This window comes from Canis aureus, chromosome 11 (genome assembly GCF_053574225.1).
Source record: "Canis aureus isolate CA01 chromosome 11, VMU_Caureus_v.1.0, whole genome shotgun sequence".
In the NCBI taxonomy this organism is placed as follows: Eukaryota; Metazoa; Chordata; class Mammalia; order Carnivora; family Canidae; genus Canis; species Canis aureus.
In genome coordinates, this window is record NC_135621.1 from 36496730 (window position 1) to 36523067 (window position 26338).

Sequence of the window (26338 nt, forward strand, 5' to 3'; positions counted from 1 at the left end):
ACTGATAAAGACCAGCAGGGTTTCTTAGGCTCAGGAAAGCCTGCACCCCATGCACTAATTGGATAACGAATGGCCACAATTCGCCAGGGGCTGTTTTTGGCAAGGCCTTATCCTGACAAGATGCTTATCACTTCTTCCCTTCTGACTGGGTTACATCCATAATACCGTGGGGAGGGAGACCCGGTTATCAGTTGCAATTGACTCTCATTCTCCTAGCTCCTGGTTCTTATTTCAGGATTACCTAAACTTGAATGCCAATAATTTTTTGTCTTTTTAGCAAAAAGAAAATTACAATGTTATATGCTCCTCTCTGATAAGACAATGAACAAACCAAACACCACAATAAGCTCATTTTGTCACTTGCTCAGAAAAAATGGCACTTTACACTGGTTGGGGGAATCAGTTCCTCTAGATCCTTCTCATTAAGAAAGGGGTTGGCAAATTATTTCTCCTGTACTGATCTCTTAAGACCTCAGTTTTAAAGACAGCAACGTATCAGCCAATTTTTTGGCAACAGTTAAAGGCATGTTGGAAGAGAAGGCTATTGATTAACAAGAGGTTTGGAGATTATCTGTGGAATTCTATTTCTTATTCAATCCCTTTCCCCCAAGACCATGAATAATTGGATGTCAGCTGCTTCTGAACTCCCCTAGTATCTGCCAATTCCTTTAAAAAGTCACATTTCTTTTCAGACACCAGCTCATTTATCCTGTAAACTGGAGGAAAACCTACTGAGAGCTGAGGCTGAGATTCTAAACTGAGATTAACCATTCTATGAACAAGAGAGACCCAATGCAGAGAGAAGGTGCAGGAACATTTTATGAGCCAGTCTCAGTGGTGATCAAATACTTTTAGGGACGTGTTCCAGGACACCCTCCTTATTTCCCAATGTCACTCTAGCAGGCAATTTCCCTATAAAATGAGATAAAGCCTTCAATCTGCTCCATCAGTCCTGGAATGAAGGTTCTGTAGGAATGATAATTACAGAATTACAAGGCTGTGGATGGCTGAGCTCACTTACTAGCTAAGGGACCAGCTTTCTCTGATTTCTCTGAAAAGATTACAAGTTGTCCCTCATTAAATGGACTTTCAGGTTTCTCTTGAAAAGTGGAAATAAATAAATAAATAAATAAATAAATAAATAAATAAATAAATAAATAAAGTAAGTAAGTAAGTAAGTAAGTAAGTGGAACCCAGAATGTTCCACCTGCAAAATCCAAGAGCTCAGTGTGAGTTTATTTAATTCCTTACTCTTGGTGACAAATGAGTTTGGGGGGCAAGTTAATTAACCCATTCTGACAATTCCCTCCACCAGCTACTGCTGGTAAATAGGTCCCTCCCCAAAAGAAGAATGAATCAGAGAGAAAATTGCAGATGGTCACCATGCCTAGGCAGGGAAGTGCTCAAAAAAAAGAACACCCAAAGTAGTCTCCCAACTCTTAAACCCATGGAAGTACTCCCCTGCAATTTCCCTATTTCAGGCACCATCTCTGGCCTGAGCAATCCTGTTCCAGGTTCAAGGATACTCTGTTGACTCCCGAGGGGGCTGAGTGAGTTTCTGGGAGGGGTCTAGAAGCCTGGAAGCAGAGAGAAGTCCTGGGCTCTGGAGGCAGGCGCACAGTACCCTCTCATCAGCCTTGCTCCTAACTCAGCACCCTATCCTGGACAGGATGGGCCTCGGGACCCGGCTCCCCGCCCCACACATACACCCGGTGTGCCTGGAAAACCCACAGTCTTCACCGCATTGAGTCCCAGCAGACCAGCGAGCAAGGGCAGACACGTAGCCAGCCCATTTACGAACTCTCACGCAAGGAGCAGGTTTCACCTCTACATCAGGACCAATGAACTGAGAACCAAAGGAGTTCAAGTCACCCCCGTGTAGGCAAAGCATCTCTAGGCCAGCTGAGCCAGTAGAGGGGGCCTGCTCCCTGAAGCCGGGGGCTTTACAGCTGGATTGAATCCTGGCTCTGGAACTCCTCGACTTGACCAGATGGCCCTGCACAGGTGACTTTATTTTATTTTTTTAAAGATTTATCTATTTATTTGAGAGAGAAAGCGAGCAAGCACAAGCAGGGGGAGCAGCAGGAAGAGGGAGAAGCAGGCTCCCCTACTGAGCAGGGAGTCTGATGCAGCAGAGCTCAATCCCAGGACCTTGGGATCACGACCCAAGCCAAAGGCAGACACTTCACTGACTGAGCCACCCAGGTCCCCTGCACAGGTGACCTTAAGCGACAACACCAGCTCCCTCAGCTACAAACTGAGGAATGATGCACTGAAGAGCAGTAACAGGTTGTCTGAATGCGAGGAACTATAAAAATCACAGAGCAAGAGGAGCTTCTCTTCAGTCAGTTACTGGGATCCAGACTGTGATGATCCTTGGTTCTGAAGGAAGAACAGTGGGGAATTTTAAAGATGAAAACATAAAGACAAAAAAAAACATAACGCTCGCTGGCACGTTGGACACAAGTCAACTCATTAAATTCTCACAACACTTCAAACAGGCAGGTACTGCTGTTACCCCATTATGCAGATAAAGACATTGAGGCACCCAGCGTTTAAGAATCGACCCAAGGTTCTTCTGCCAGTTAGTGTAGCTTTACACCGAGGCAGCCTGACTTGGAGAATAGGGTTTCACTGCTGTACTCTGTGGCCTCTTTAGATAAAGGTAAATACATTACTCCCACATTCCTGGCGAGGTGACTGAAGCCCCAGAAGGTTGAGATGTTTGCCCAAGATCCCATTGCTGGCAAGTGAAAAAAGGCAGAATTTCAACTCAGGACTGAGAGTTCTAAATTCCACGTTCTTCCCAAGAAACCACACTGTAGGGATCCCTGGGTGGCGCAGTGGTTTGGAGCCTGCCTTTGGCCCAGGGCACGATCCTGGAGACCCGGGATCGAATCCCACGTCGGGCTCCCGTGCATGGAGCCTGCTTCTCCCTCTGCCTATGTCTCTGCCTCTCTCTCTTTCTCTCTCTGTGACTATCATAAATAAATAAAAATTAAAAAAAAAAAAAAAAAAGCCCAGTTTGGGGACTGGAGTTTAAAAAAAAAAAAAAAGAAACCACACTGTATGAGATCTGCTGCATTGGAGGTGAGGATGATGGGGGAGGAGGACACCTAACAATGTCATTTGCAAATAAAGGCTGGAGGGAGGTGGGGGAAGTATATAGGGTCCACCTTGGGCTCTTCCTTCCTGTTTTTTTTGTTTGTTTGTTTTTCTTAAACAACGTGAGTTCAGGAACAGCACAGTCCATGAGACAACAAGCTTGGACTCTGGCCACCCAAGAGAGCCCCACTCAGGTCCAAGCCCTGCAAATCCCCTTCACGCCAGAGACCCAGTATCCAGGAAGGATGGGGTTACCTTTTAAAGGCACTGCAGAGGCCTTCACTTCCATATTGCTCAAAGCCACATTTCTTTTCTCTCTGAATCGAGCCCGTTAGGAATATTTAATGCACCCAGAGGAACTGTGAGGCTGGCCTAGCCCACCAGGGGCCTCCAGGTTCCTGCCACTGACAAGCACTCCATGCGGCACAAACACAGCTTCTATATACTCAATTTTCAGAGAGTAAAAGTGTGCCAGGCTCTGGAAGAGATAAGGATCTCTTCTGGTTTCCTCATCTCCAAAACCCATGCACTTGTCCCTTGTTATCTAGTGCACAGGACCGATGCTGCTTCTAGGAGCCCCAGGGAATGAGCTGTTTGCTCAGAAACCTTCCCCAGTTCCATTCAGCAGGCGGGTGCTGGTCCTTGGACCTGGCTTTGGGTAGTAAAAGCCCAGAGCAATGGTTCTCAAACTTGGCTGCCCAGTGGAATCAACAAGCAAGCTTTTACAAAGCACTGTTGCCAGAGAAATGCTGATTTAGGAAGCTGAAGATGTGGCCTCAGCATTGGGATTTGTTAAATCTCCTTTTTTGATTCTAAAGTGCAGCCAAAAAAAAAAAAATAATAAAGTGCAGCCAAAGCAGAGATCCCAAGCTCGAAAAGATGGATTTCCCTTTTAACAGATAGAAGATGATTCAGCTCTACAGAGCTCCATCTTCCGAGTGGTTTGAACTTGGCCTCACTCATTTGTCCCCAGGGATCATTTGCTCCTTTCTGGCTTTTGTGCCTGAATAACAATAATAGCAACAAACAGCAAACACTTATGTTGGCCTCTGTGCCAGTCACCTTTCCAAATACTTCACATGTCTGGATTCATTTACTCCTCACAAGAACCTTAGGAGGCAGGTGCCAATATTATCCTCATTCTGCAAGTGAGGAAACAGGCACAGAGAAGGTCAGAAGCTTTCCCAAGTCACAGAGCTGGCAGGTGGTGGCTCCGGAATTCCAGCCCAGGTGGGCTAATTCCAAGGCCCATGCTCTTACCCAGTTCTCGGCTATGTGGCCTCAGACACTCCCCTTTTTCTCAGAGCTTTTCCCAAAACACTGGGACAGATCTCGAGGCCGAGATCCAAGCAAGCACTGAACTCACCCAGCTCTCAAAAATGAAGCTCTGCACTGGCAGGATGTCATGATATCCATGGATATGTCTGTGGATATTCCTGTAGGGAACATGCTGGAGACTGAACAGACGGTCAGGGCCAATTCTCCAATACTCAAAATGACTGCCAGACACCATATTGGCTGTTCTGTGGCTTTAGAGCTCTGATTTAAGATGGAGAAAAAGAGATGTTGCAAAAGGTCATTTTAGGCAGCAGCAGAGTTTGCCAGGGTGTCACACCTTTGTGGTGTCTTCCAGAATGGCCAGCTTCTTTCCAGGGCAGCCCAACACCTGCGAGGCTGGGACAAGGCCAACCAGCAGTGCTTCCTGGTATGATAATATAGCTATCGAGCAGTGGAGGAGCAGTTGCAGGCACCCAAGCTGCTGACCTTTCTGGAAGTCAGGAGCCACAGAGAACCTTCGCCTGCTTGTCCTCACCAGAGAGGTGTTGGTGGGGATGCCCACTCGGAGGGATGGTGCTGCAGTCCTGTGAAAGTTACCATGTCCTTTCCCTTTATCGGTTTGTAACAGTGCAGGGACGGCAGAGGCGGTTGTCCCTCCATGTGCCACTTCTCCCGAGCCCTTGCTTAGGCTCTGCACACACACAAGCACATGTGCTCACATCTAGTCTAGGTTCGTGATCTGATCTGTCTATGCTACTCCAGCATCCAGCGCTGAACTGAAATAGGATTTTATTTTGTCATGGGCCAGTTTACTGGCTGACGCATCTGCCAGAGTATGTGCTAGTAGAGGGCAAGGTTCTTTGTCCTCAGAGTCCCAGGTTCTAGCAAAGCGCTATGCACGGAGCAGGTGTTATGGATTGCATTGTGTCCACCTCCCACACACACACACATACACATTCATATGTTGAAGTTCCTGGTACCTGTGAATGGGACTTTATTTGGAAATAGGGTCATTGCCAATGTAATTAAGATGGAGCCCTACTGGAGTAGGTGGCCCTTGGATCTCATAGGATTAGAGTTCCTTTAAGAATGGGAGTTTGGGGCAGCCCTGGTGGCTCAGCAGGTTTAGCGCCCCCTCCAGCCCAGGGCATGATCCTGGAGACCCAGGATCAAGTCCCACATCGGGCTCTGCATGGAGACTGCTTCTCCCTCTGCCTGTGTCTCTGCCTCTCTCTCTGTGTGTCTCAATAAATAAGTAAAATGTTAAAAAAAAAAAAAAAAAAAAGAATGGGAGTTTGGAGACACACACACACACACACACACACGGAGAAGACCATGTGAGGGGGAAAGAGGGAGATCAAGGTGACATTTCTACAAGCCATGGAACACCAAAGACCACCAGCAAACCACCAGAAGCCAGACAAGGGCCCAGCCCAGGTAGCAAGCCTTCCTCGTGGCTCTTGGAAGGAACTACCCCTGCCAACACCTGGATCCTGGACTTCTGGCCTCCAGCACTGTGAGACCAGGGGATGCCATTCTGCAAGCCACTCAGTCTGAGGCCCTCTGTTGTTGCAGGCTGAGCAAACTCCCTGAGTGGGTGCCCAGAAGGAGAGAAGGGAGGGGACAGAGGAATCTCAGCTCCTTTTCCATCAATGCACATTTACTAGGTTCCTGCTTGTGCTATACATGCCATGGGAGGAGGAGGGAAGGAGAGAGGACAAGAGGGAAAAAAGAAACAAGGCTGGATGTGGACTAAGTACTGAGGGACAGTGAGGCTCTGGCTTGAGCTATCCCGCCCACCTCCTACCCCACCCCACCCCTACATTCTGTTCAGGCTGTGGCTTGCTTTCCCCACTTCCTTCAAGCACCCAGCCCCTGCACCAAGCCGCTCCAACCTCCCACCCTGACACAGGCTGGCCTCCAAAAAAACCTTACCAGGTGGAAGGTGAGATGTAAATGATCAAGACCTTTCCAGGCATCAGCCCTTCCATGGTATCTGCATATAAACTTTCAAGAAAAATGTTTTTAGGGCAGACACCAGGCATCAACTTGGTTTAGAGATGTATTTTCTGGACCAGGAAGATCACTTGGCTCAGGGGACTTCCTGCCTTGACGGTTGAAGCCACACACCAGACTGGCTCAAGGCACAGGCAGTCAGCTCCCTTCACCCCCCTCTCCTCCAACTAAACACCCGCTGAGCCCCTCTTCTGTGGCTGGGCTGAGATAGCTACCAGATGAACAAGACACAGCATCTGCCTTCAAGGGCCTCAAATCCTAGTAACATCACGTCAGGTGCACAGGCTGAGTGTCACGGATGAGGAAAATGTGGGCAATGGGGTGCAGTGAGGCAGCATATGACAGACCTGCACTGTCCAGTATGGCAGTCACCTGCCACATGTGGCTATTAAGCAGGTGATGTACAGCCAGTCCAAGCTGAGATGTGCTGTGTCAAATATACATCAGACTTCAAAGATTCAGTACAAAAACAAAAACATAAAATATCTTTTTTAAAAAAAATCTTTAGGTAGGCTCCATGTCCCACATGGGGCTTGAACTCATGACTCTGAGATCAACAGTCACATGCTCTACTGACTGAGCCAGCCAGGCATGCCAAGAACATAAAACATTTTAATAATTTTATATTGAGTACATGTAGAAATGATCACATTTTGGATACACTGGGTTAAATGAGACATATTATTAAAATGAACTTCGCCTGTTTTAATTGTTCAAAATGTGGCTACTAGAAAATTTCAAATTATATATGTGAGTCACGTTTATTCCTGGTAGGCAGCATCATCCTGGAAGGGCATTTAACCTGAGCGTGGAGGGAAAAAAAATCAGGGAGAGCGTCTGAAAAGAGGTTTCACCTGAGCTAACTAAAAAAAAAAAATCAGCCTTGATTGGACAGCTTTCCATGGGCCCAGAACTTTTCATATACTTTTTTTTTTTTTTAAAGATCTGATTTATTTGAGAGAGTGAGACAGAAAGAGCATGAGCACAGAGAGGGGCAGATGGAGAGGGAGAAGCGGACTCCCCATTCAGCAGAGAGACTGAAGCAGGGCCTGATTTCAGGACCCTGAGACCATGACCTGAGCTAAGTCAGAGGCTTAAATGACTGAGCCACCCAAGTGCCCCTTTTCATTTACTTTCTAATTTAATCTTTAATAACTGAACTTTTGTTCCTTCTTTATTTTTTTTAAAGATTTATTTATTGGGGGGGGGGAGGGCAGAAGGAGAAGGAGCAAGAACACTGAGCACAGAGCCCTGTGCAGGGTTGGACGCAGACGCAGGGCTCCATCTCATGTCCCTGATACCATGAGCCTCAAGATCATGACTGAGCTCAAAAACAAGAGTGAGATACTTAACGGGGAGCGCCACCCAGACACCCCTTGGTTTCTTCTTTATAAACAGGGTCTCCAGTACTGGAAAACTTTGTTTGCCCGCGATTTCACAGTAATTAGTGGTGAAGATGGGGTGGAAAGTCTGCTCCCCACCAGATCTGCAGGCCAACTTCACTGTTGGGAAGAGAGAGGGGATATGAGGCAGGAGGCAATGCCCACCCCTACCCAGGTCTCTCCTACAGAGAATCTGAGAACAAGCCAGGGCTTCGTTTCAGCCCTAAGCATCCAACAAGGTTCAAATCCACTCCGCTGAGAAGCTACCTGAGTTGTGTAATTTACAGAAAAATCAAATTATGTAGAGCCCTCTTATAATTGAGGGTAATTTAGGAAAGAACTTTCCAAAAATGGCAGATTTTATAGCTGTGTTACCATTTGGAAATGGCCGAGGTCATTTTGTCATTCAGACGCTCTTCTCTGATTGAAACAGGCCAGATGATAGTCACACAGACTGACACAGAAAAACCCCATTAGGGCACTGAGCTCATTACCTGGAGTTGAATATACTGGGTCAAACCAGGCTTCCTGAGACAAGGCAAGTGCCCATAAAGATAGGCTGAATGAAATGTGTGGATGAAGCCATGTGCTTGATGGCATCACATTTCCACCACACAGAGAGGGGTTCTTATGAAACAGCTACTCTGGGACACCTGGGTGGCTCAGTGGTTGAGCGTCTGCCTTTGGCTCAGGGTGTGATCCCGGTCCAGAGATTGAGTCCCACATCAGGCTCCCTGCGAGAAGCCTGTTTCTCCCTTCCCCCACTGTCTATCTCTCTGCGGGTCTGTCATGAATGAATGAATAAATAAAATCTTTTTAAAAACCCAGCTATTCCTAAAGCACTTTGCGGGGGGCGGGGGGGGGGGGGGACGGTATGACAAACTTAACTGCAGGAGAAGTTTAAACTTAACTTAATGGCCCTACCTGCCTGTTGCAGGATATGCGTTGAGTGTATAGGTACTCACATATCACACACATAGAGAGGCACCCATGGCCTTACCGATCATCATGTCCAGCTTCTTAATAACAGAGTCAACAAGACACATAACATAAATCAAAATTTTTAGGAAGTGCTCACAATGAATACCTAGTAGCATCCAGGCAAGAAGATATCATTATATCTTACTACTATTCAACAAAATTCTTAGTGTGCACCTGTACAGTGTCTGAGCCTGTAGTACAGGGTCCCTTGCATAGCTCAGATCCCCTAGGAAAAGTCCCAGGTCACCTAACTCAACTCAGACCATTAACACCAACTCTTCCTCAGTACACTCTCAGGTGCTTTTTGATACATGATTTCAAAACTCACAAAACTCCAAGACTGTATTGTGTTCCTATTTTACAGATAAAGAAACCAATGCTTGGGAGGATCAAGTAATGGCCCCAGGTCATACACCTGGGCTGGGCTCCCCCATTCCTGCAAGCACCCAATTCTCTCCTCTGACCCAAATTGTGTCTGACTCTGGAGTCCCCATCTGTCCAGGCTTGATTGGAAATCTGACCAGGGCGCCTTCCCTGCTTAAAAAATAATAGAGGCACTGGCCATGGTGAAAGAGGTGGCCCACTATCGCTGGATTTAGCAATGGGCTCGCTCATCTATTGTAATTTGCAATTAATAATGAAGCATTCTCCCAAGCGCTGCATGTAAGATCAAGTTCATGTAATATTTCATCTTTGCCAGCCAGCTGCCGTTCTGCTAGGCTGACAGTAAGTAATATCTTTGCATAAGGAGCCAGTCCACAACTAAATCAATTAATCCCTCTTTGGCTGGTAGCAGCTGTTGGGTCAAAACAAGATAATTAGATGGACTCGTCATTTACCAGGTGGTTGATAATGAAGGGATTAATTGCCCAGAGTTGGAGGCTATGCAATGTCTGCTCTTTCCTGCCTTCACCAGTGTCGGACCATCAGCGTTGGTCTTCCCAAATGAAAATTTGGAAGGCAGAGAGCCTCTTCTTTCTTTGCACTTATTCAAAACTGGAGCTGCTCCTTCTGCAGTGCTCATCTGATGTCTGGCATGGAACAAGTCTGGATTCTCCACCTTACGGGGTTCAAAGCTCTCTGAGTGATCCTTATGAACAGCCAGGGTTGAGAACCCCAAATCTAGTTCATTTTGTAGAAGAGATCACTGTGGCAAGGAGGGGACATGCTCTGCCTTTGAGAAGCCCCGCCACTAACCAGTGGCTTGACTCAGAAGCAGCAGCTGGCTTGTAAGTTGTACACTATCACCTGTGGGCTCCCTGGGACCACCAACCCTGCTGGCGGGTAGACGACCCAGACAAGCCTGATTCAGCGGGCACCAACCTGCCCTTCCTGTTGTCTCTCCAACCAGATCCCTGCACCGTTCTTCACTCTGGCCACAAACCTCCTCACCATTCTCTAAATGTGCCATAGACTATCCTACAGGGGCCACGCTCCTGTCATTCTTCCCCTCCTTGATGGTGTTCCCTCTTCTCTGTTGGGTGAAGTCTGATGTGCCTTCAGAGGCCTAGCTCAAATACCACCCCCTGTACAAAGCCCCCCACTTGCCTTGTACGTTAAAGGGTTGATTACTCCTAATTCTCCCATAACTGAAAAGCTTCTACTGCAAGGCATTTATCATGTCCTATTACCTACAGGCCTCTCCGACCCATGTCTTTTTCTTGTTTATCCTCTAAATGTGTGCAGAAGAAACAAAGTTTGGCAAACATTGCTGAGAAAGCTGTTTTAGGATGGTGCTAGAAGAGCCCCACCCTAACCCCCTTGGATGATTCAAGCTTTTATCAATCTAAACTTAAAGCCCGGGACGCCTGGGTGGCTCAGTGGTTGAGCATCTGCCTTGGCTCAGGGTGTGATCCGGAAGTCTCAGAATAGAGTTCTGTATTGGGCTCCCTGTGGGGAACCTGCTTCTCCCTCTGCCTGTGTCTCTGGTCTCTCATGAATAAATCAATAAAATCTTAAAAAAAAAAAAAAAAAAAAACCCACAAAACCTTAAAGCCCCCCACCCCCACCCCCAGCAGAGTTCCTGAGGGTGATTCCTGCTGAGCCTGGCCACAGCCAAGAAACAAAGGCCTCTCTCCAAATGTCAGGTTCAGTAAGCAAAAAAAAGAAACTTCAGTTGTTTATTGGACATTACTGTGCATGCCACATCACTCCACAAGCCTTGGTTCCTGACTTTGGGAATTTTACAACGATCCTGAGCACATCCATCTCAGCTTGAGTCACTAGAAAAAAGAACCTCAAGGAAGCATTTTTTCCACCTGGAAAAGATGAAGTGATAGGTTCTCATCCTCCTATAATCTCGCCAGGTCAGATGGACCCAGACAGGCACTACCACTTAGGAGCTATGTGATCTCGGCAAATTGCTCAGTTCACTGAACTGCAGATTTTAACTTAGCTGAAAAATGGCACTCAACCTTCCTTTTTGGGTTGTTATGAAGATTCACTGAGATATGTGTTGAAATGCCTCGAACAGTGTAGTATAGTATGGTATAGTGAACGTAGGTTATATTTTCAATGAAGAATAACTGTTCTTCCTTTCCTCCTCTCTCGATCCTTCCTCCTGGAGCCTACCTTACTTGTGGAGAGATGAATCTACTTTAGCATATTGAAGACTAGACCAATAAGGCGCCATCAAATAACTTGTTTTGTCCTGCAAAAAAAATTTTTTTGGCCTCAAACAATTCACCCAGAATACCTACAACTAGATCCCTCAAACATGGACTGGCCCTCATGGACCCTTAGAAATGGCGTAGACAGTTGGATCTAGTGCACTCACGCAAGCCTTCTAGACTTTGTGTTTATGAATTCCTGGTCAGCCCCTGGGCTGTGCATCTGTCTTCTCGGAACGTGGTAATCACAGAGCAAAGCTAAATGCTAAAGAAAGCACCAGGCAGGGCAGGGCTGAACCACATGAGTGATGCTGTGAAGATTTCAGGGAACCCACAAGAGGACCAGGAGGTGGGCGAGGGAGAAGGACAAGCTGTCTCGCTCTTGCTGGCATTTTGGGGCAATTATGCCCTATTAATGGCTGACAACACAGCTCTGCCCTGCGAGTCTGAGCTGAGCCAGGGCGGCCCACAGATGTGCTTGGCCCACAAATATGCAGTTGGCAACTCCTGAACTTTCGGTGACTTGACACCAGCTGATCTGATCGGCAATTACATTTTATTTTGGGGCCAGGAGACAGCAGAGAACCAGGGAAATTATAAGACATCAGAGTACAGTTTTTCTAAGAATACCAACTATAAACTTTTTTTTAACCAATTGTTGTTTTAATGGTTAGGGATTTGTGAAGCACTAAAATAAGAAAACCTTGGACACAAAAATCAGATTATAGCCAATTTCCTCAAGGGGGCTTTTAAGCCTTTGTCCAATAAAAATGTGAGTGATTCTGCTGTTGTTTTAGAGGGGAGACAGGGTAATTCCTGCCAAGAGAACTCTGCCAGTGACAATGAGTGCAGCACACATGGATTTGTAGTTTCTCCCAAGTTTGAATCTTTGCTTCCTACTAGCTGTGTGGAATAACTTTCTGGGCCTCAGTGCTCCCATTCAGGAAATGGGAATATTAGACCTAGCTTGGGGCTTATTAAAACCATTCAATGAGTGGTTTAGAAACATCTAGATAACAGCTGGTCCATAACACCAGTACAGGGTAACTGAGATGGTGCCTTCTTGCTCTAACATTGGTTTCTTATCTATAATAAACAGTTCTGTTTTCACCATCATAGATCAAACCCAAATAACCAGTCAGTATAAAATGGGGAAATGGCATTTCTAGGAGCAGTTTGGTTTCTAGCAATTACAGGGTTTGTCATCCACCTCTGTGATAACATCAGTCCAGGCTTAGCAGCTTCAACAGCTTGGCTCCTTGGGAAACATGAGAAACCACAACCATGCCCACTCGGGTGCATAGTTAGTAAATCTCTCGTGAACACAAAAGTTAACAGGAGCCCCTGCTCCCTTCTCTCCTGACACCCAGCCCACGGCAGCCCAAATGATCACCAAGACAGTGTCTCTGAGGCACTGCTGACTGTATTTGCGTAGGAATGGAACATAATTGCAGCTTGTAAAGGAAACCAGCCTAAGAAAAAACATCTCAGGCAACATCCCGAGGAAACAGGGAGATCTTCCTGCAGGGACAGATCCTGGTTGCCAGAGAAGGGGGTCAGACAGCTTGCCCACGACATTCTTGATGGAGGTGACTCACCCCCCCCACCTACACCCTCACACATGGCTCCCAGAGCTGCCTCTCCAGCCCCATCTTCCCTCCCAGGTCCTAGGCTCCTGCTAAATGAGCTTTTCACCCAGAAAACAAAATATCACCAGAAGGAAGAGAGGACCTCTACCCAGGAAGGTCGTCGATCCTTTGGTAGTTTTACAAATGGACCAAGCAGGGTCTCCCTTTCCAGCCAACTCACTCATGTCAACTCTGGTATGACAAGAGGAACCAGACATGGAAGGCTAACCACACATGTCCAGCTCACCCCCTTGTGCCCAGCGCTTGGCACTTGTAATAGCGAGGAAACAAATGGTGAAAGAGTGGATAAAGCCAGGAATAAACAAACTCTACAGGAGGCACTGGTCAAAGTACATCTTCTCATGCAAACCTACAAGGCAGGTATTGTTAACACCATGTTATGAATGAGGAACAGCAGTTTAAGAGGAGTTAAGAAGTATCTTGCCCACACGCACATAGCTAGGAAATGAAGAAACTAGGCTTTGAACCCATGTCTGATTTTGAAGTCAAGGCTTCCAAAATGGAAACCACCCTCATGACCATGATAATGACAAATGTTTACATAGTCCCTGACACATCAGAGTTCTAGCCTCCCAACATTCCAGAGATGTGGACTCATCACTAAGCTGCACAACCAGTGGGAGGTGAGGTAGGGATGTGAACCGAGGCTTTCATTCTTTCAGCCACAGAAATTTGGGGGCACCCTCTATAGACCAGGCCCTGTGTTAGGCAGTAGGGATCCAACACTAAGCAGCCCAGACACAGTCCACAGACTTCCTGTCCAGAGGAGTGTCTACCTCAGAAATAAGCTCTTCCCATGATACCAGATTCTGCCCATAGAATTTCCCCAGGAAAACAGGAGTGCTGCAGCAGCTGTACTCTGAAAGGGAAAATGATCTGAGAACAGAGCACGTCAACAAAAAGACAGGAATGGTTTGCATCTAAGTAGCCTATGCTGTTCTCAACATGGCTTACCAAAAAGCCTACCCTTTGCCCAGGCCAGTTCTGCCTCTTCTTAAGGACAGGTATGTGAACATGCTAGGAGACTTGCCTATCATGATCAGATTATTTGGGTGCCAAACAGAACCCAAATATCAAATTCCCTGCTGAGTCACCAGAGAACTCAATAAGGAAGCCTCAGGCAATCGGAGTTTGCAATTAGTAGCTAATCAGGCCTCCTCACACTATAACTCCAGAGAAGTGGGGCTAACAGGATAGTGAATTCATCTGGTTAGGCCACCCATGATGCACACACTCCGGAGCCCATTTTGCCAGAAGGGAGTGCAGGTGAGAGGCAGGGAGGCTAATGTAGATCAGCAAGCTCCCTTTGCAAGACTTTAAGGAATGCAGTGTCTTTGAGGACATGCATTATCTTTGTTTACCAAGCACCTTAGTCCACAGAAATACTATATGGAGAATGTGAATACAAAATAAAGCTCAGAGACTATGGCCAAAGCTGTACATTTTTTTTTTTCTTTTCTCAACAGCAATCAAAGGTCAGATAATGGGCCACCAGTTATTCACTCACCATTTCCTGGTATCAAGTGCTAATTACCATTCCCACAGGAGAACCAGCCTTAGAGTCTCCCCATCAAGACCCACACACCCCATTGAGGCCATAGCCGTAGTGACCATAGCCTCTTTCCTTGGCTCATAGCTTTCCACAAGGGCACATTACCTTGGTTGAAAGTTCTTTTGCTCAAAGAGAAACTCTTCAAATCAATTTACCACGATAGTTGCTTAACCAAAAGCCACCTCACAGAACTGTCTCAGTAAACTGGTTCAGGGAGGTTGAATTCTTGGGGGATCATGGACTTCAATGAGCTGATGAGGGAGCAGGATGGCAGGTTCACCCACATGTGAACCCTTGGGAGTGCTAAGGAGAACACTGGCCAGCTCCTGGCTCTATAATTTCAGAGTCCTGTTGCTGGCACCCATGACTATGTGGTTCTCAAACTTGAGCAGCTCTGAGAACTTAGTCCAGCACTGCACAGAAGCTTCTCTCAAATTCTAAATCCCTCTAGCTAGAGAGAAACAAGAAAGTAACCACTGAAAGTAAAATATCAGGCAGTGGAAGTTTCAAATCCCCAAGGAACCAAATATTAGAGTTTTTCATCCTCTCCTCCCCCAAAATATTGATGCATGGAGACCAAGCCAAGAAAGCAAGGAAGTTTCCAGGGCTTACTTGAGTTGGGTTGTAGAGTTCCTGCAGGGGGCTTCGAGACCCCTTCCGGCAGCAGATGTCCACACCAAAGGGGTTTCTCCGCATGACTGTGGAAAGAAAGTGAAGGCTCATCAGAAATGAGGAACAAATCCTTATTGTCTGACAAAGGAAAAGGCACAGAGGTGGGGGAAGAAGAAACAGGTAGGAAAGGAAGAGAGAGAACCAGCTTCTAGCATAGCTGTTGCACATCTTCCCCAGCATTCAGGCATCTCCACACTCAGGAGACAAAAGTAATGCTACACATTTTCCCCAGCAAGTTTCTAAGAAAACAAGACCGGCATCTAAAACTCACTGAAATGAAGCTACTTACAAAAGACAGCCTAAAGGTTGTTCCAAGAGAGTGGGTGTCCCCAGACCCGGGCTTGGGGGTACATGTCACATTCCACAGCCTCCTCCCTCAAGGATCAATTACCACCTCTTATTCCTACCCTCCAGCACCTGGCCCTGGTCTCCTGAGCTGTGCCTCCCACCAACCAAGTCAGACACCAGGGCTCCCTAAAGCCTCTTGTAAATTAGGTTATGTTTAATGAAAATATCAAGTGGAGGCAGAAAGGACAAGGGTTTGTGGTTCTAAACAGACAGAGGTGGCAGTTACAAGTAATAAAAAAGGGGGAAGGGGTGCCTGGGTGACTCAGTCATAGGTTAAGCATCTGATGCTTGATCTCAGCTCAGGTCTTGATCTCGGGGTTATGAGTTCAAGCCCTGTATTGGGCTCCACACCCAATAAAATAAAATAAAAATAAAATAAAAAATTTAAAAGAGAATTAAGGGAACTGCTCAAAAGCCAACGGCATTGAGGACACGAAGAACTTTTTTTTTTAAAGGTTTTAAGCAATCTCTATCCCCACTATGGGGCTCAAACTCACAACCCCAAGATCAAGAGTCTCACACTCCACCGAGCCAGGCAGGCACCTCCACAAGAACTATTTTTAAGTGGAAAATAGTCTTTTTTCACTCTTCTTGTTCACAAAACATCCTCATTCCAGGCAGTCCTTCCCAGAGCCCAACAGTCACCTGTTGATAATTATTTGTTGAAGGAAGGGCGGTGTGGAGGAAGAAGGGTGGCGTGGAGGAGGGAGGAATGAATCAATGAGTGAAAAAGTGTTTTCTTCTCCCACAGGAGGCAATTTTCTTTTCTTTTTTTTTTTTTAATGATTTTTCTTTTTATTTATTCAGGAGAGAGAGAGAGAGAGGCAGAAGGAGAAGCAGGCTCCATGCAGGGAGCCCAATGTGGGACTTGATCCTGGGACTCCAAGACCACACCCTGGGCCAAAGGCAGGCACTAAACTGCTGAGCCACCCAGGGATACCCAGGAGGCAATTTTCTTGTGGAATGACATGGTAAGGGTGTAAGCAGGACAAGGAAAGCAGATTCATCCACAAGCCTAAAGAATTTGCCCTTATGTAGGAGCAGCACAGCAGACAGCCTAGGTCTGAATTCTGGCTCTACCACATACCAGCTGGTGACCTTGGCAAGGCACCTAACCTTTCTGTGCCTGTTTCTTCAGCTGTAAGATGGGGATGAGGATCTAACTCCCTGGGATGGCTGTGAGGATTAAACGAGATACTACTATCTGCAGAACACTTAAACCAGGGTGCTGGCCAAAAGGTGTTTCTTATAAATTTCTTAAGGGGATCAAACTGCACAGTGGATTTGCACATAATAATTACTGACAAAAACCGCTTACCCCCTGGGGAGGGAAGGGGAGAATTTCTCTATTCTTGAGCCATCGAACAAGCTGATGGGAGGCTGGCAGACCTCAAGCGGGGCTTTGGGCTTCTCCAACAAGAAAGCCACAGAAGCCTGGGAGGGCTGGTTGAAGGCGGGGTGGGGGGGGGGAGGGCAATCCCAGGCCCCTCCCTCCGCTCGGAAGCCAACCTGAGGTCAGAAAAGTGAGGAAAGCCATCTCTGCAATTACTTCTGGAAGTTCTCCAGGTGAATCAACTCTTTCTCTGGCAGTTCTCCTTTGACTTGTCACTTTGAGCCATGTGGAAACCCTTAGAGCAAATCATCGATTCTAGGCAACTGGAAGCTGCATTTTCTCTCTCCTTGTCTTTTACCTCCTAGAGCAGGGTCAGCTCACTTTTTCTGCAAAGGGCAGGTGGTGCTTTGTCTCTGTGCCCTGGATCTCTGGGGCACCTTCTCAGCAGCCACAGACAACACAGACCCAAATGGGCATGGCCAGGTGCCAAGGCAATCTCATTGGCAGATGCCAAAACCGAATTCCATGTCATTTTTATGGGTCAGGAAATCTTCTTCTGTTCCCCCCAACCCTCCAACCGTGTCACAGACACAGGCGCTGGGCTGGATCTGGTCCATGGGCTGTAGTTTGCTGACCCCTGCCCTAGAGAACGGTCCCAAGGATGCCTGGAGTCAGTGCAACAAGCCCCAGACACATTCTACGTGCCCCACACAGCCCTCTCCGGGGAGGCGATCTACGGGCAAATGTCCACACAGAAAAGCCGGTAGAATTTGATTAGGCTGTGCTGGGGGGAAACACTGGTTCTTTGTCCCTCCACGGCTGCCTGCAGAAGAAGGGGAAAAATCCACGTTGTGTTTTTCTTTAATTTATGGCTTCATTTTTCATTTCCACCAAAAACGAGGTAAACTGTTAAATGCACGCAAGTTGCCCTCAGTGCACAATGACATAGCAACACTTCGGAGGAGAAAAAACAGCCATAAAACTTGTAAAATTATGCTCACGCCGTGCAAGATTAAACTCTCCCCATGGCGGCAGACGGGCTCACTGAGATGCTGGCTTGCAGGACCGCCGGGGTGAAAACCCTGCCATAGAGTCCATTAAAAGTCAGCTTTTATGGGGGGCAGTATTCTTTAATTGGTTTATTTTTCTAATACAAGACCTTTAAAATGCTTTGACCGTGTGGGGCCTGCAACTCAGGCCCTTTCCCAAGGCTGCCCGCCCCCTGTGCCTCTGCCAGCCCCAGCCACGTGTGCTTCGGTGGGTGCCCTGTGAATCTGCGTTGGCACCCGGGCCACAAAGACCAAAGGGGCTTTGTGTGCTTTTTATGAGGACAACAATCTTACTATTTATCGAGTGCGCACCGTGTGCCAGGCATTTGGTGAAGTGGAATCCTTCCCACGGTGAAGGAAGTACCTGCGTTTTATAGGTCTTTGCCTCCCTTCACTTCAGAAATCTGCTGACCAAGGCTAAGACCATGGGAGTGGAAAGCAGCCACATGAAGACTCAGACCTGACTGCCTAGGCTCTTCACATCCAAACGAGAACAGTGAGGACCTACAGTGTGCCTAGACACAAAGGAAGGCTTGGCAACGATGCGCGTAAGGATTGTGTTCACCACCCTGTGTGTCTTATGAGAAGTGGCATCAGAGAAGGTTTCAGTGACTGAAACACACAGATGGTGACGGCTAGGATTTAGAGTGCTCACAGCACACCAAGCAGTTCGCACATTTAACCTACACAACAGCCATATGAAGTGGGTACCACCACTGTCCCCACTTTATGGATATGGATACTGAGGCACAGCAGAGGAAGATAAGTTGCCCAGGTCTTGTGGGAAGAGGTTGAAGCGTGGATTCCAACACAGGCAGCTCAAACTCTTAGCTGCCACAATGGACCAATGGTCAGGTGCCAAGTCCACCACACATCTTTCTAGTTTGGCCCAAGACTGAGTGGGCTAGCCACCTCTAGGGCAGGAGATCTAAAATGGAATCCAGTGTCATAGGAGTTATTAAAGTGATGTGACATGATGCGACAGCCAGACTATTAAATCACAGTTACTACTATACTCCATTCTTTCAACAAACTTCTCAAGCACCCTTGGTATGCTGGGCATGGACATGGGGGTATAGACTCTCTCCCATCTTCTTTTTAAGATTTTAAGGCAGAGGGAGAAGCAGGTTTCCTGCGGGGAGCCCAATTTCGGACTCGATCCTAGGACCTGGGATCACGACCTGAGCAGAAGGCAGATGCTCTACCACTGAGCCACCCGGTGCCCCAACCCTCCTCATCTTATTCACATTTTTCCCTGGTGCTTGCTTGGCACACAGTAGGTAGGTACTCACAAAAGCCTGTGAATGAGCTAGGATTTGAGGTTTCGTTCATAAGCATTTGGAGAGGCTGTTTTCTGCTACAGAAGGAAGAAACTGCCAGTAGTATCCGACTGCTGTAATTTTTTTCCTTTGAAAGTAAAAGGTCCGGTGATCAAAAGCCCTAAGAAAGGAATCCCTGAGGACATTTGACAGTGGCCTTCTGTCATCCACCCATCACCACGGGTTTTATTTAGTTGCAACACGTGTTTTTTTTTTTTTTCCTTTCTAAACTCTAATCAACAAAATTCAATACCATTTTGTAAGAATCTAATTGGCTCAATTTATAGCACCATTTCTTAGACCCAGGAACATTTCTGTATATTCCAAGACACATAAAAGAAGCTGAAATCAGACTCAAGCCCCAGTGTTTGTTTTACTATGATGAAGAGCACACTGTTCTGAAGTGGACACTCTTAAGTAAACGGACAGCAGGTGACACAAAGTCGGCTCACAATAAAGGAGCAGAGCCCACCTCATCCTCTGAGTGGCTCCCTGTGACCCTGCCTGTGGGTCTGGGTGGAAGGGAGCCACTAGATTGTTAATTCAGGTCTGATGATGTAAAACTGAAAGCCTCTGCGGCCCTGGGTGTGAACTGACCTTTGATGTGTTTTATAAAATGGAAGATATTTGGGATACTCAGGGATTACAGTCCAGGTCCATAAGTTTACAGAAGAAACTCAGTTTAAACACTTGTGTAAGCTCCCCAAGGTAGCTAACAGCAGAGCCCAGGGCTGGAACTCAGGTCTTATAAAGTACAGCAAGAGTTAATAATCATCATGACAACTACGATTCATTGTACGATTCATTGAGAATTTATCATTCTACCTGATGCCTGACATATGCTAAGCCTTTTTCTCGTGTTGCTTCATTTACTTCTCATAAAAACCCTCTATGTCAGAAATAATGCATGACAATATCATTTATTCTCATTTTACAGTTGAGCCGACTGAATTCGAGAGGTTAAGTAACTTGCACAATTCTACCCCTGAAATTAATACTACACTATATGTTAACAAAAAAAATTGTTTTAATTAATAAAAGTAGAATTTTCTGTGTCTCTATGAGATAAAGTTTTATCTCAGGGAATCTGAAGCTCTTTGAATCCAGTGTGTATTCAGCACATCTTCATGCCCAGATGGGTTCAGGTTTTTGCATTCCCTGTTTGCTCCTGCTAAAGAATTAAGAACCAAAACTCATGTTTGGAATCTGAGGGGTTCTTGGCTCCCATCTGACCACTCCCAGGCATTTTCAGAGAGGAAAACGTGGCCCAGGGAGGGGTTGGGATAGCCCAAGTTCCCACAGCAGAGCTGAGAAAGAAGGGCCAAGCCTGCCCTGTCCTAAGCCAGCTCACCCCTCCACCTCTGAGTCCCAGGCAGCCCAGACCCATGGCTCTCTCATGGGCCCCCTCCACACGCCCTCTGCCCAACTAAGTACTTGGCACGTAATAGGGACTCAGCATGTTGTGTGAAGTGAATGAGATAAAACAACAGGTCAAGTAACAAGAGGTTTAAGAGGGACATTTTTTGTTAAAGGGTTATCAGGCCAAACCACTTACTAATAGCAAAAGAACAAAGAATATAAGTTCAAAGTTGGTTAGCTAAGAAAACATCCTCGAAATTACTTAACTGGCTTCTTAGTCAAAGGAATTAAGACAAAAATATAAGGCAAAATGAGTATGATCCACTCTTGGGGAACTGTGATGTGCCCTAAATGAATTCTACAAGCATTCAATAAATGCTGTATTTTATTATGTCTCTCCTCTACTCCCCACCACTGCTCTAGAGGTAGGTGGTACATGCCCATTTTAAAGACCAGGAAACTGAGGTTCAGAGAGGTTGGAGAATTCACACAATGACATGGCCAGTGAACAGCAGAGCTGGGATCCCAACCCACGTTTCTGTGGGTGCAAACCCTGCGTGCTCTTCCCCAGTCCTCTGAAATGAGACTTGCTATAGTTAATAGAAGTTGAAATTGGGAGAGGTCAGGCAAAAAGACAGTCCTGAGTATTGACCCAGTATTCTTCAACTACCCAGACTTTGGGGGCTTTATAAAACATTCAGCTCTCTTGTATTTGCAGGTGATGTTTCAGGAGCCCCAAAGCACGGAGGGTCGGAGGCCCAGGGCACTGGAGTTCAACCGAAGCTATCATTAATACCATCATCAAACTTTAGTTTTTCAACTTGATATTCTCCCTTTCTCAGTTCCGACAATAACCCAGAGCTATTTGCTATCATTTCCAGATCTGTTTTTCCTTATTGGAGACTGTACCAGCAACCACTAAAGAACCCCAGAGGTATCTGGGGTTTATTAGATTTGGAAATATTCAGAATTATGATAGCTAATTCCCCGGTCAGTATCCTTTCGCTACTGTAAGCTCCACCAAGCTCCTACTGCCCAGCCTATGGAGGTGGTGGCAGAACTAAAGTGAATTAAACTTTTGGCAGATGAAGGTCAAGGGTATAAATCCAAGAATTAGGTGAAAGCACTTGATATAACTCTGGATGAGGAAAGTCACAGCTTTATCTGAGAGCCAGGAGATTTACTGTCATAGAAACCTTCCACAGAGAGACTGTGACACCGAGCCTTGAAGAATATACCACAGGCACTACAACACTGACCCACCGGAAAAAGAACCCAGCCATCAAACATATTTACCAAAACCAACAGCCTCGGTAATCAACGCACCCCCTTCTTTTAGACAATTCTGGCCTATCTGCAAAAATGTCCTCAGAGCAGAGGTTTGTGCCCACATCCAAAAAGCACAAGGTCCTTGCCCAAGGGCAAACCAGCTGTCAACCTGACAGGTTAATGGAGAACCAGGCACATGTAGGACAAGAAGGGCCTTTAGAGGCCATCTAGTCCAATGGCTTTCACACAAGAAAAGAGAATCAGTATTTATGATCAGAGAAAAGTACCCTCAGAATTGGTTCTGAGTGAGCAAGACAAATGGCAGGATGTGAATCTCAAAAATGATCTTCCTGGACAGTAGTGTTTGAGTCCACCTGAGAAAGCACGAAGAGGTGAAAAGAGAGGAGGTGCCAGGCACTGAAAGTTTAAGAAACCCCAATCCAGTGGAACCCACTGCTCCCCCAGCCCCATTCTCCGGGGGGGAAATGGGCATCCAGAAGCATACGTGACTCATTCAAGGTCACAAAGCTATAGATCTCCTGTCCTTTCACAGCCAGTTCACATGTGATGAACTGATACTTTCTAGTCTCTTCTATTTTTTTTTAAAGATTTTATTTATTCATTCATGAGAGACACAGAGACAGAAAGAGGCAGAGACACAGGCAGAGGGAGAAGCAGGCTCCATGCAGGGAGCCTGACGTGGGACTCGATCCTGGGTCTCCAGGATCAGGCCCTGAGCTGAAGGCTGCACTAAACCACTGAGCCTCCCGGGCTGCCTTCTATTTCTTTTAGTACTTGTCCCAACTCATTAGGCCCCGTGCACTCACTGTTCCATCACCTCTAACACTCTTTCCTCTGCGCTTGCTCACGTTATCGCCGCCACCGCCACCGCCACCACCCCTGCTACCACACTAGTTAACATACCTGTCTCTTCTTTCTGTCTTCCCTCTGTTTTGTTTTTTATTCTTTTTCAAGGCACCTGCTATCTTTTTTAGTTTAAATGCTTTGTTGGCTACTGCCTATTGCTGCCACAAGACTATAAAATCCATGAGAGGTGGGATGTGGATTATCTTATCCACCATGATATCCTCAGTACCTAAATGAGTGTCCAAAATTCAGCGCCTGGATGAATGAATGAACAAATGAATGAATGAATTTGAGCTCTTTCCCCAAAACATAAGAAACCAGACCATTTCAGAAACACAGTTCCCCTCATCCAGTGTCTTCAAAACCTGCTTGGTAAGAGTCTTCTGCGGTCCTTGTGAAAAAGGCATACATCCCCTGCCCCTCTGAATCAGGCTCCCCCAGAGAGGGGCCTGGGAAGCAAGCAAGGAGGTAAATGAGCACCCCAAGGGATTCATGTCTCAAAAGGATCTGGGGAAGCAGGACTGGCCAGATGGGAAACACAACAATAGGGTACACAGATGGTGTACCTGCAGGACAATCTGGAGAAGGGGGGGCGGGGGGACACTCTTTCCAGCTGGGGCCAGTGAGTTCAGGGGCCAGGGGTGGCGGAGTAGGTGTCAAGGGTATGTGCTTACCAGGACCAGGGGGAGCCTCACTGTGAAGGGTGTACCGACTAGGCTGAGGGCTCTTCATTTACTTGTACCTAACTCATTCCAAAAAGAATTTCAGGCCAGACTGAGAAACCATTCCTTTGATTCTGTAGTCAAGATGGAGCCCCTGATAGATGATCTTTGAGGTGGAGAATAACACAAATGGGGTTTTACCCATTTTTTTTAATTGTGGTAAAATTTACATAACAGAAAACGTACCAGTTTAACCATTTTTAGGTGTCCGGTTCAGTAGCATGAACCGTGGCACATTCACCACGCCACGCAGCTATGTAACCATCACCACCAATCGTCTGCAGAACTCTATCTTCCCAAAATGAAACACTGTGTTGTTAAACATGAACTCCCCATTCGCCTCTCCTTCCAGCCCCTGGCAACCACTATTCCACATTCTGTCCCCAAACTTAGCTATTCTGGGTACTTCACATTAAGTGGAATCATACAGTATTTGTCCTTTTGTGCCTGGCTTGTTTCACTTAGTACAATGTCTTCAAGGTTCATCCATATTATAGTGTAAGTCAGACTGTGTAAGTCTTAGTCAGTGTAAGTCCTTTTTTAAGGCTGGGTAATATTTCATCGTGTGCATATACCATATTTGACATACCCAGGCATCCACCGAGGGACACCTGGGTTGTTTCCACCTTTTGGCTACTTGGAATAATGCCGCTATAAACACGGGTGCTAAGTTGTCTTGCTTGGATGTGGAGCGTGAACCTGAGGGGACCTGAGGCTTCGGGGTGAGCATGCCGCGCAGGTGGTCACAGGAGCCTGGCTGATGAGCACATGGTTGGAACTGTGGCCTCAGAGCCAGCCCCCACCATGAGAGTCTATCATCAGCTTGCACCCTAACCTGGTGTCACAGCAATGAGCCAGGCGAGGCATCGGAGTGGCATGAAGCCACCTGCTGGGGTTTGCTCTTCTGCAGAGAAGCAGAATTTGGCCCAAGGGACTTGAGTCTGGTTTTTGGGTTACAAGAACCCCCCCACCCCACCACTTCACAGACTGCGTTGCTCAGCTCTCTCTCATATAGAAATTCCAGGGCACCGAGGCAGTACCCCAAAAAATTGCTGGGAAGATGACACCAAAATTGAGATAGTAAAACTGTTTCCTTAAAAACCCAGCATGAGGGATGCCTGGGTGGCTCAGTGGTTAACCGCCTGCCTGCGGCTCAGGTTGTGATCCCGGGGTCCTGGGATCGAGTCCTGTATCAGGCCCCTGCAGGGAGACTGCTTCTCCCTCTGCCTGTCTCTGCCTCTTTCTGTGTCTCTCATGAATAAATAAACAAAATATTAAAAAAAAAAAAACAAAAAAACCCCCAACAGCATGATTTCAAATTAAATACAGAAATTGTTAAAAACAGGCCAATACATAGACACAGAAAGTTGATTTTCTATGACTTGTTGCCTAAGGCCTGGGCAGGATGGTGAGTGACGGGTAAACAGACATAAGAGTTCTTTTTAGGGTGACGGAAATGTTCCAAACTTAGATTGTGGGGATGGTCATATAAGTCTGTAAATACTAACATTCATTAAATTTAACACTCAAAATATGTGAATGTTATATGTAAATTATATCACAATAAGGCTATTTAAAAAATAAGTACAGAAATGTTTAAGAGAACCCGTAAGATTAATATTTTCAAGATTTTGGGGATCCCTGGGTGGCTCAGCGGTTTGGCGCCTGCCTTTGGCCCAGGGCGTGATCCTGGAAACCCGGGATCGAGTCCCACATCAGGCTCCTGGCATAGAGCCTGCTTCTCCCTCTGCCTGTGTCTCTGCCTCTCTCTCTCTCTCTCTCTCTCTCTCTCGTGTGTCTATCATAAATAAGTAAATTTAAAATATATATATATACACATATATATTTTCAAGATTTTATCCTACATGGGCAGGAGCTCTATCTCACAATCCCAACAATGACTTAATTGAACAATTTACTTGATTTTAGATTATTTGATTTGAGATTTTAAGTTGAAATCTTGTTCATGTATACTATTGGGGCATTTTAAAAACTTACCAGTCACTCTATTTCTAAGGCTGATGTATTAGATTTGTTTATCTAAGTACTCATTGGTTAATCAAGCAACTGAAGTACTCGAAAAAGACATTAACTATATTAAATTTTAAATGCAATTTAAAATGTTAAAATCAGGTTGGGTTAAATATTAATCAAAGGCTACCCTGAATGTAGCCATGAACATTTACTAGACTTCTAAGAAGAGTCAGATTTTTATAGGCTAGCATCCTAGACTTGTAGCTTTAGTTTTTCTAGAAGCTTTTTTGGTACACAGCCGTCACCTTGAATGACATGAAAATGCTCACAATAACAGAATTAACACTTAGGAACTGGCACCTTCACGCTGGTTGAAGGTGGGAGAATCAGAGCATCTCAGGTAAAGGAGGACCAGCCCCCAGCCCAAATTCGGTTCCCAAAATCCAACAGCTGTGGACCAATTTTACTGTTGAAAAACATAAGACCCTGTGGAAAAACAGAGTTCAAGGAATCAAAATTGGCAGTTAACCTAGGAAAGCCCTTATAGATGACATTTTATGTTCCTTTAAATAAAACAAGAGAGGCAGTGCTGGTGGTATAGATCACATTAATTACATTCTACACCTTGAATAAGTAATTACGAATATTGTACAGTTAATTCTCATTTACCCTTCCTTGCATGCTAGAGAATTTCTATACTCTCCCCTGCAGTTTTCCTGGAATGCTTATAAATTTATTTTACAGTGATGCAGATAATATGCCAAAATACTTTCTTCCCTGCGGCTGGTGCTTCAAGTCTCGTTTTACGACTTGGAGACATTTACGTCTGCCTCTGGGGTTCCCCCGCAGCTCCA

General features: G+C 46.2%; 1 protein-coding gene across 5 annotated transcripts in view; it reads right to left on the reverse strand.

The window, feature by feature from the left end:
• Nucleotides 1-26338, reverse strand: part of CHST11 (carbohydrate sulfotransferase 11) — a 259266-nt gene that overhangs the window by 120600 nt on the left and 112328 nt on the right. For all 5 annotated transcript variants that reach the window (XM_077914814.1, XM_077914815.1, XM_077914816.1 and 2 more), the window contains one exon: nucleotides 15185-15270. In XM_077914814.1, coding sequence (XP_077770940.1) covers nucleotides 15185-15270 — 86 coding nt within the window. The remainder of the gene's footprint in view (nucleotides 1-15184; nucleotides 15271-26338) is intronic.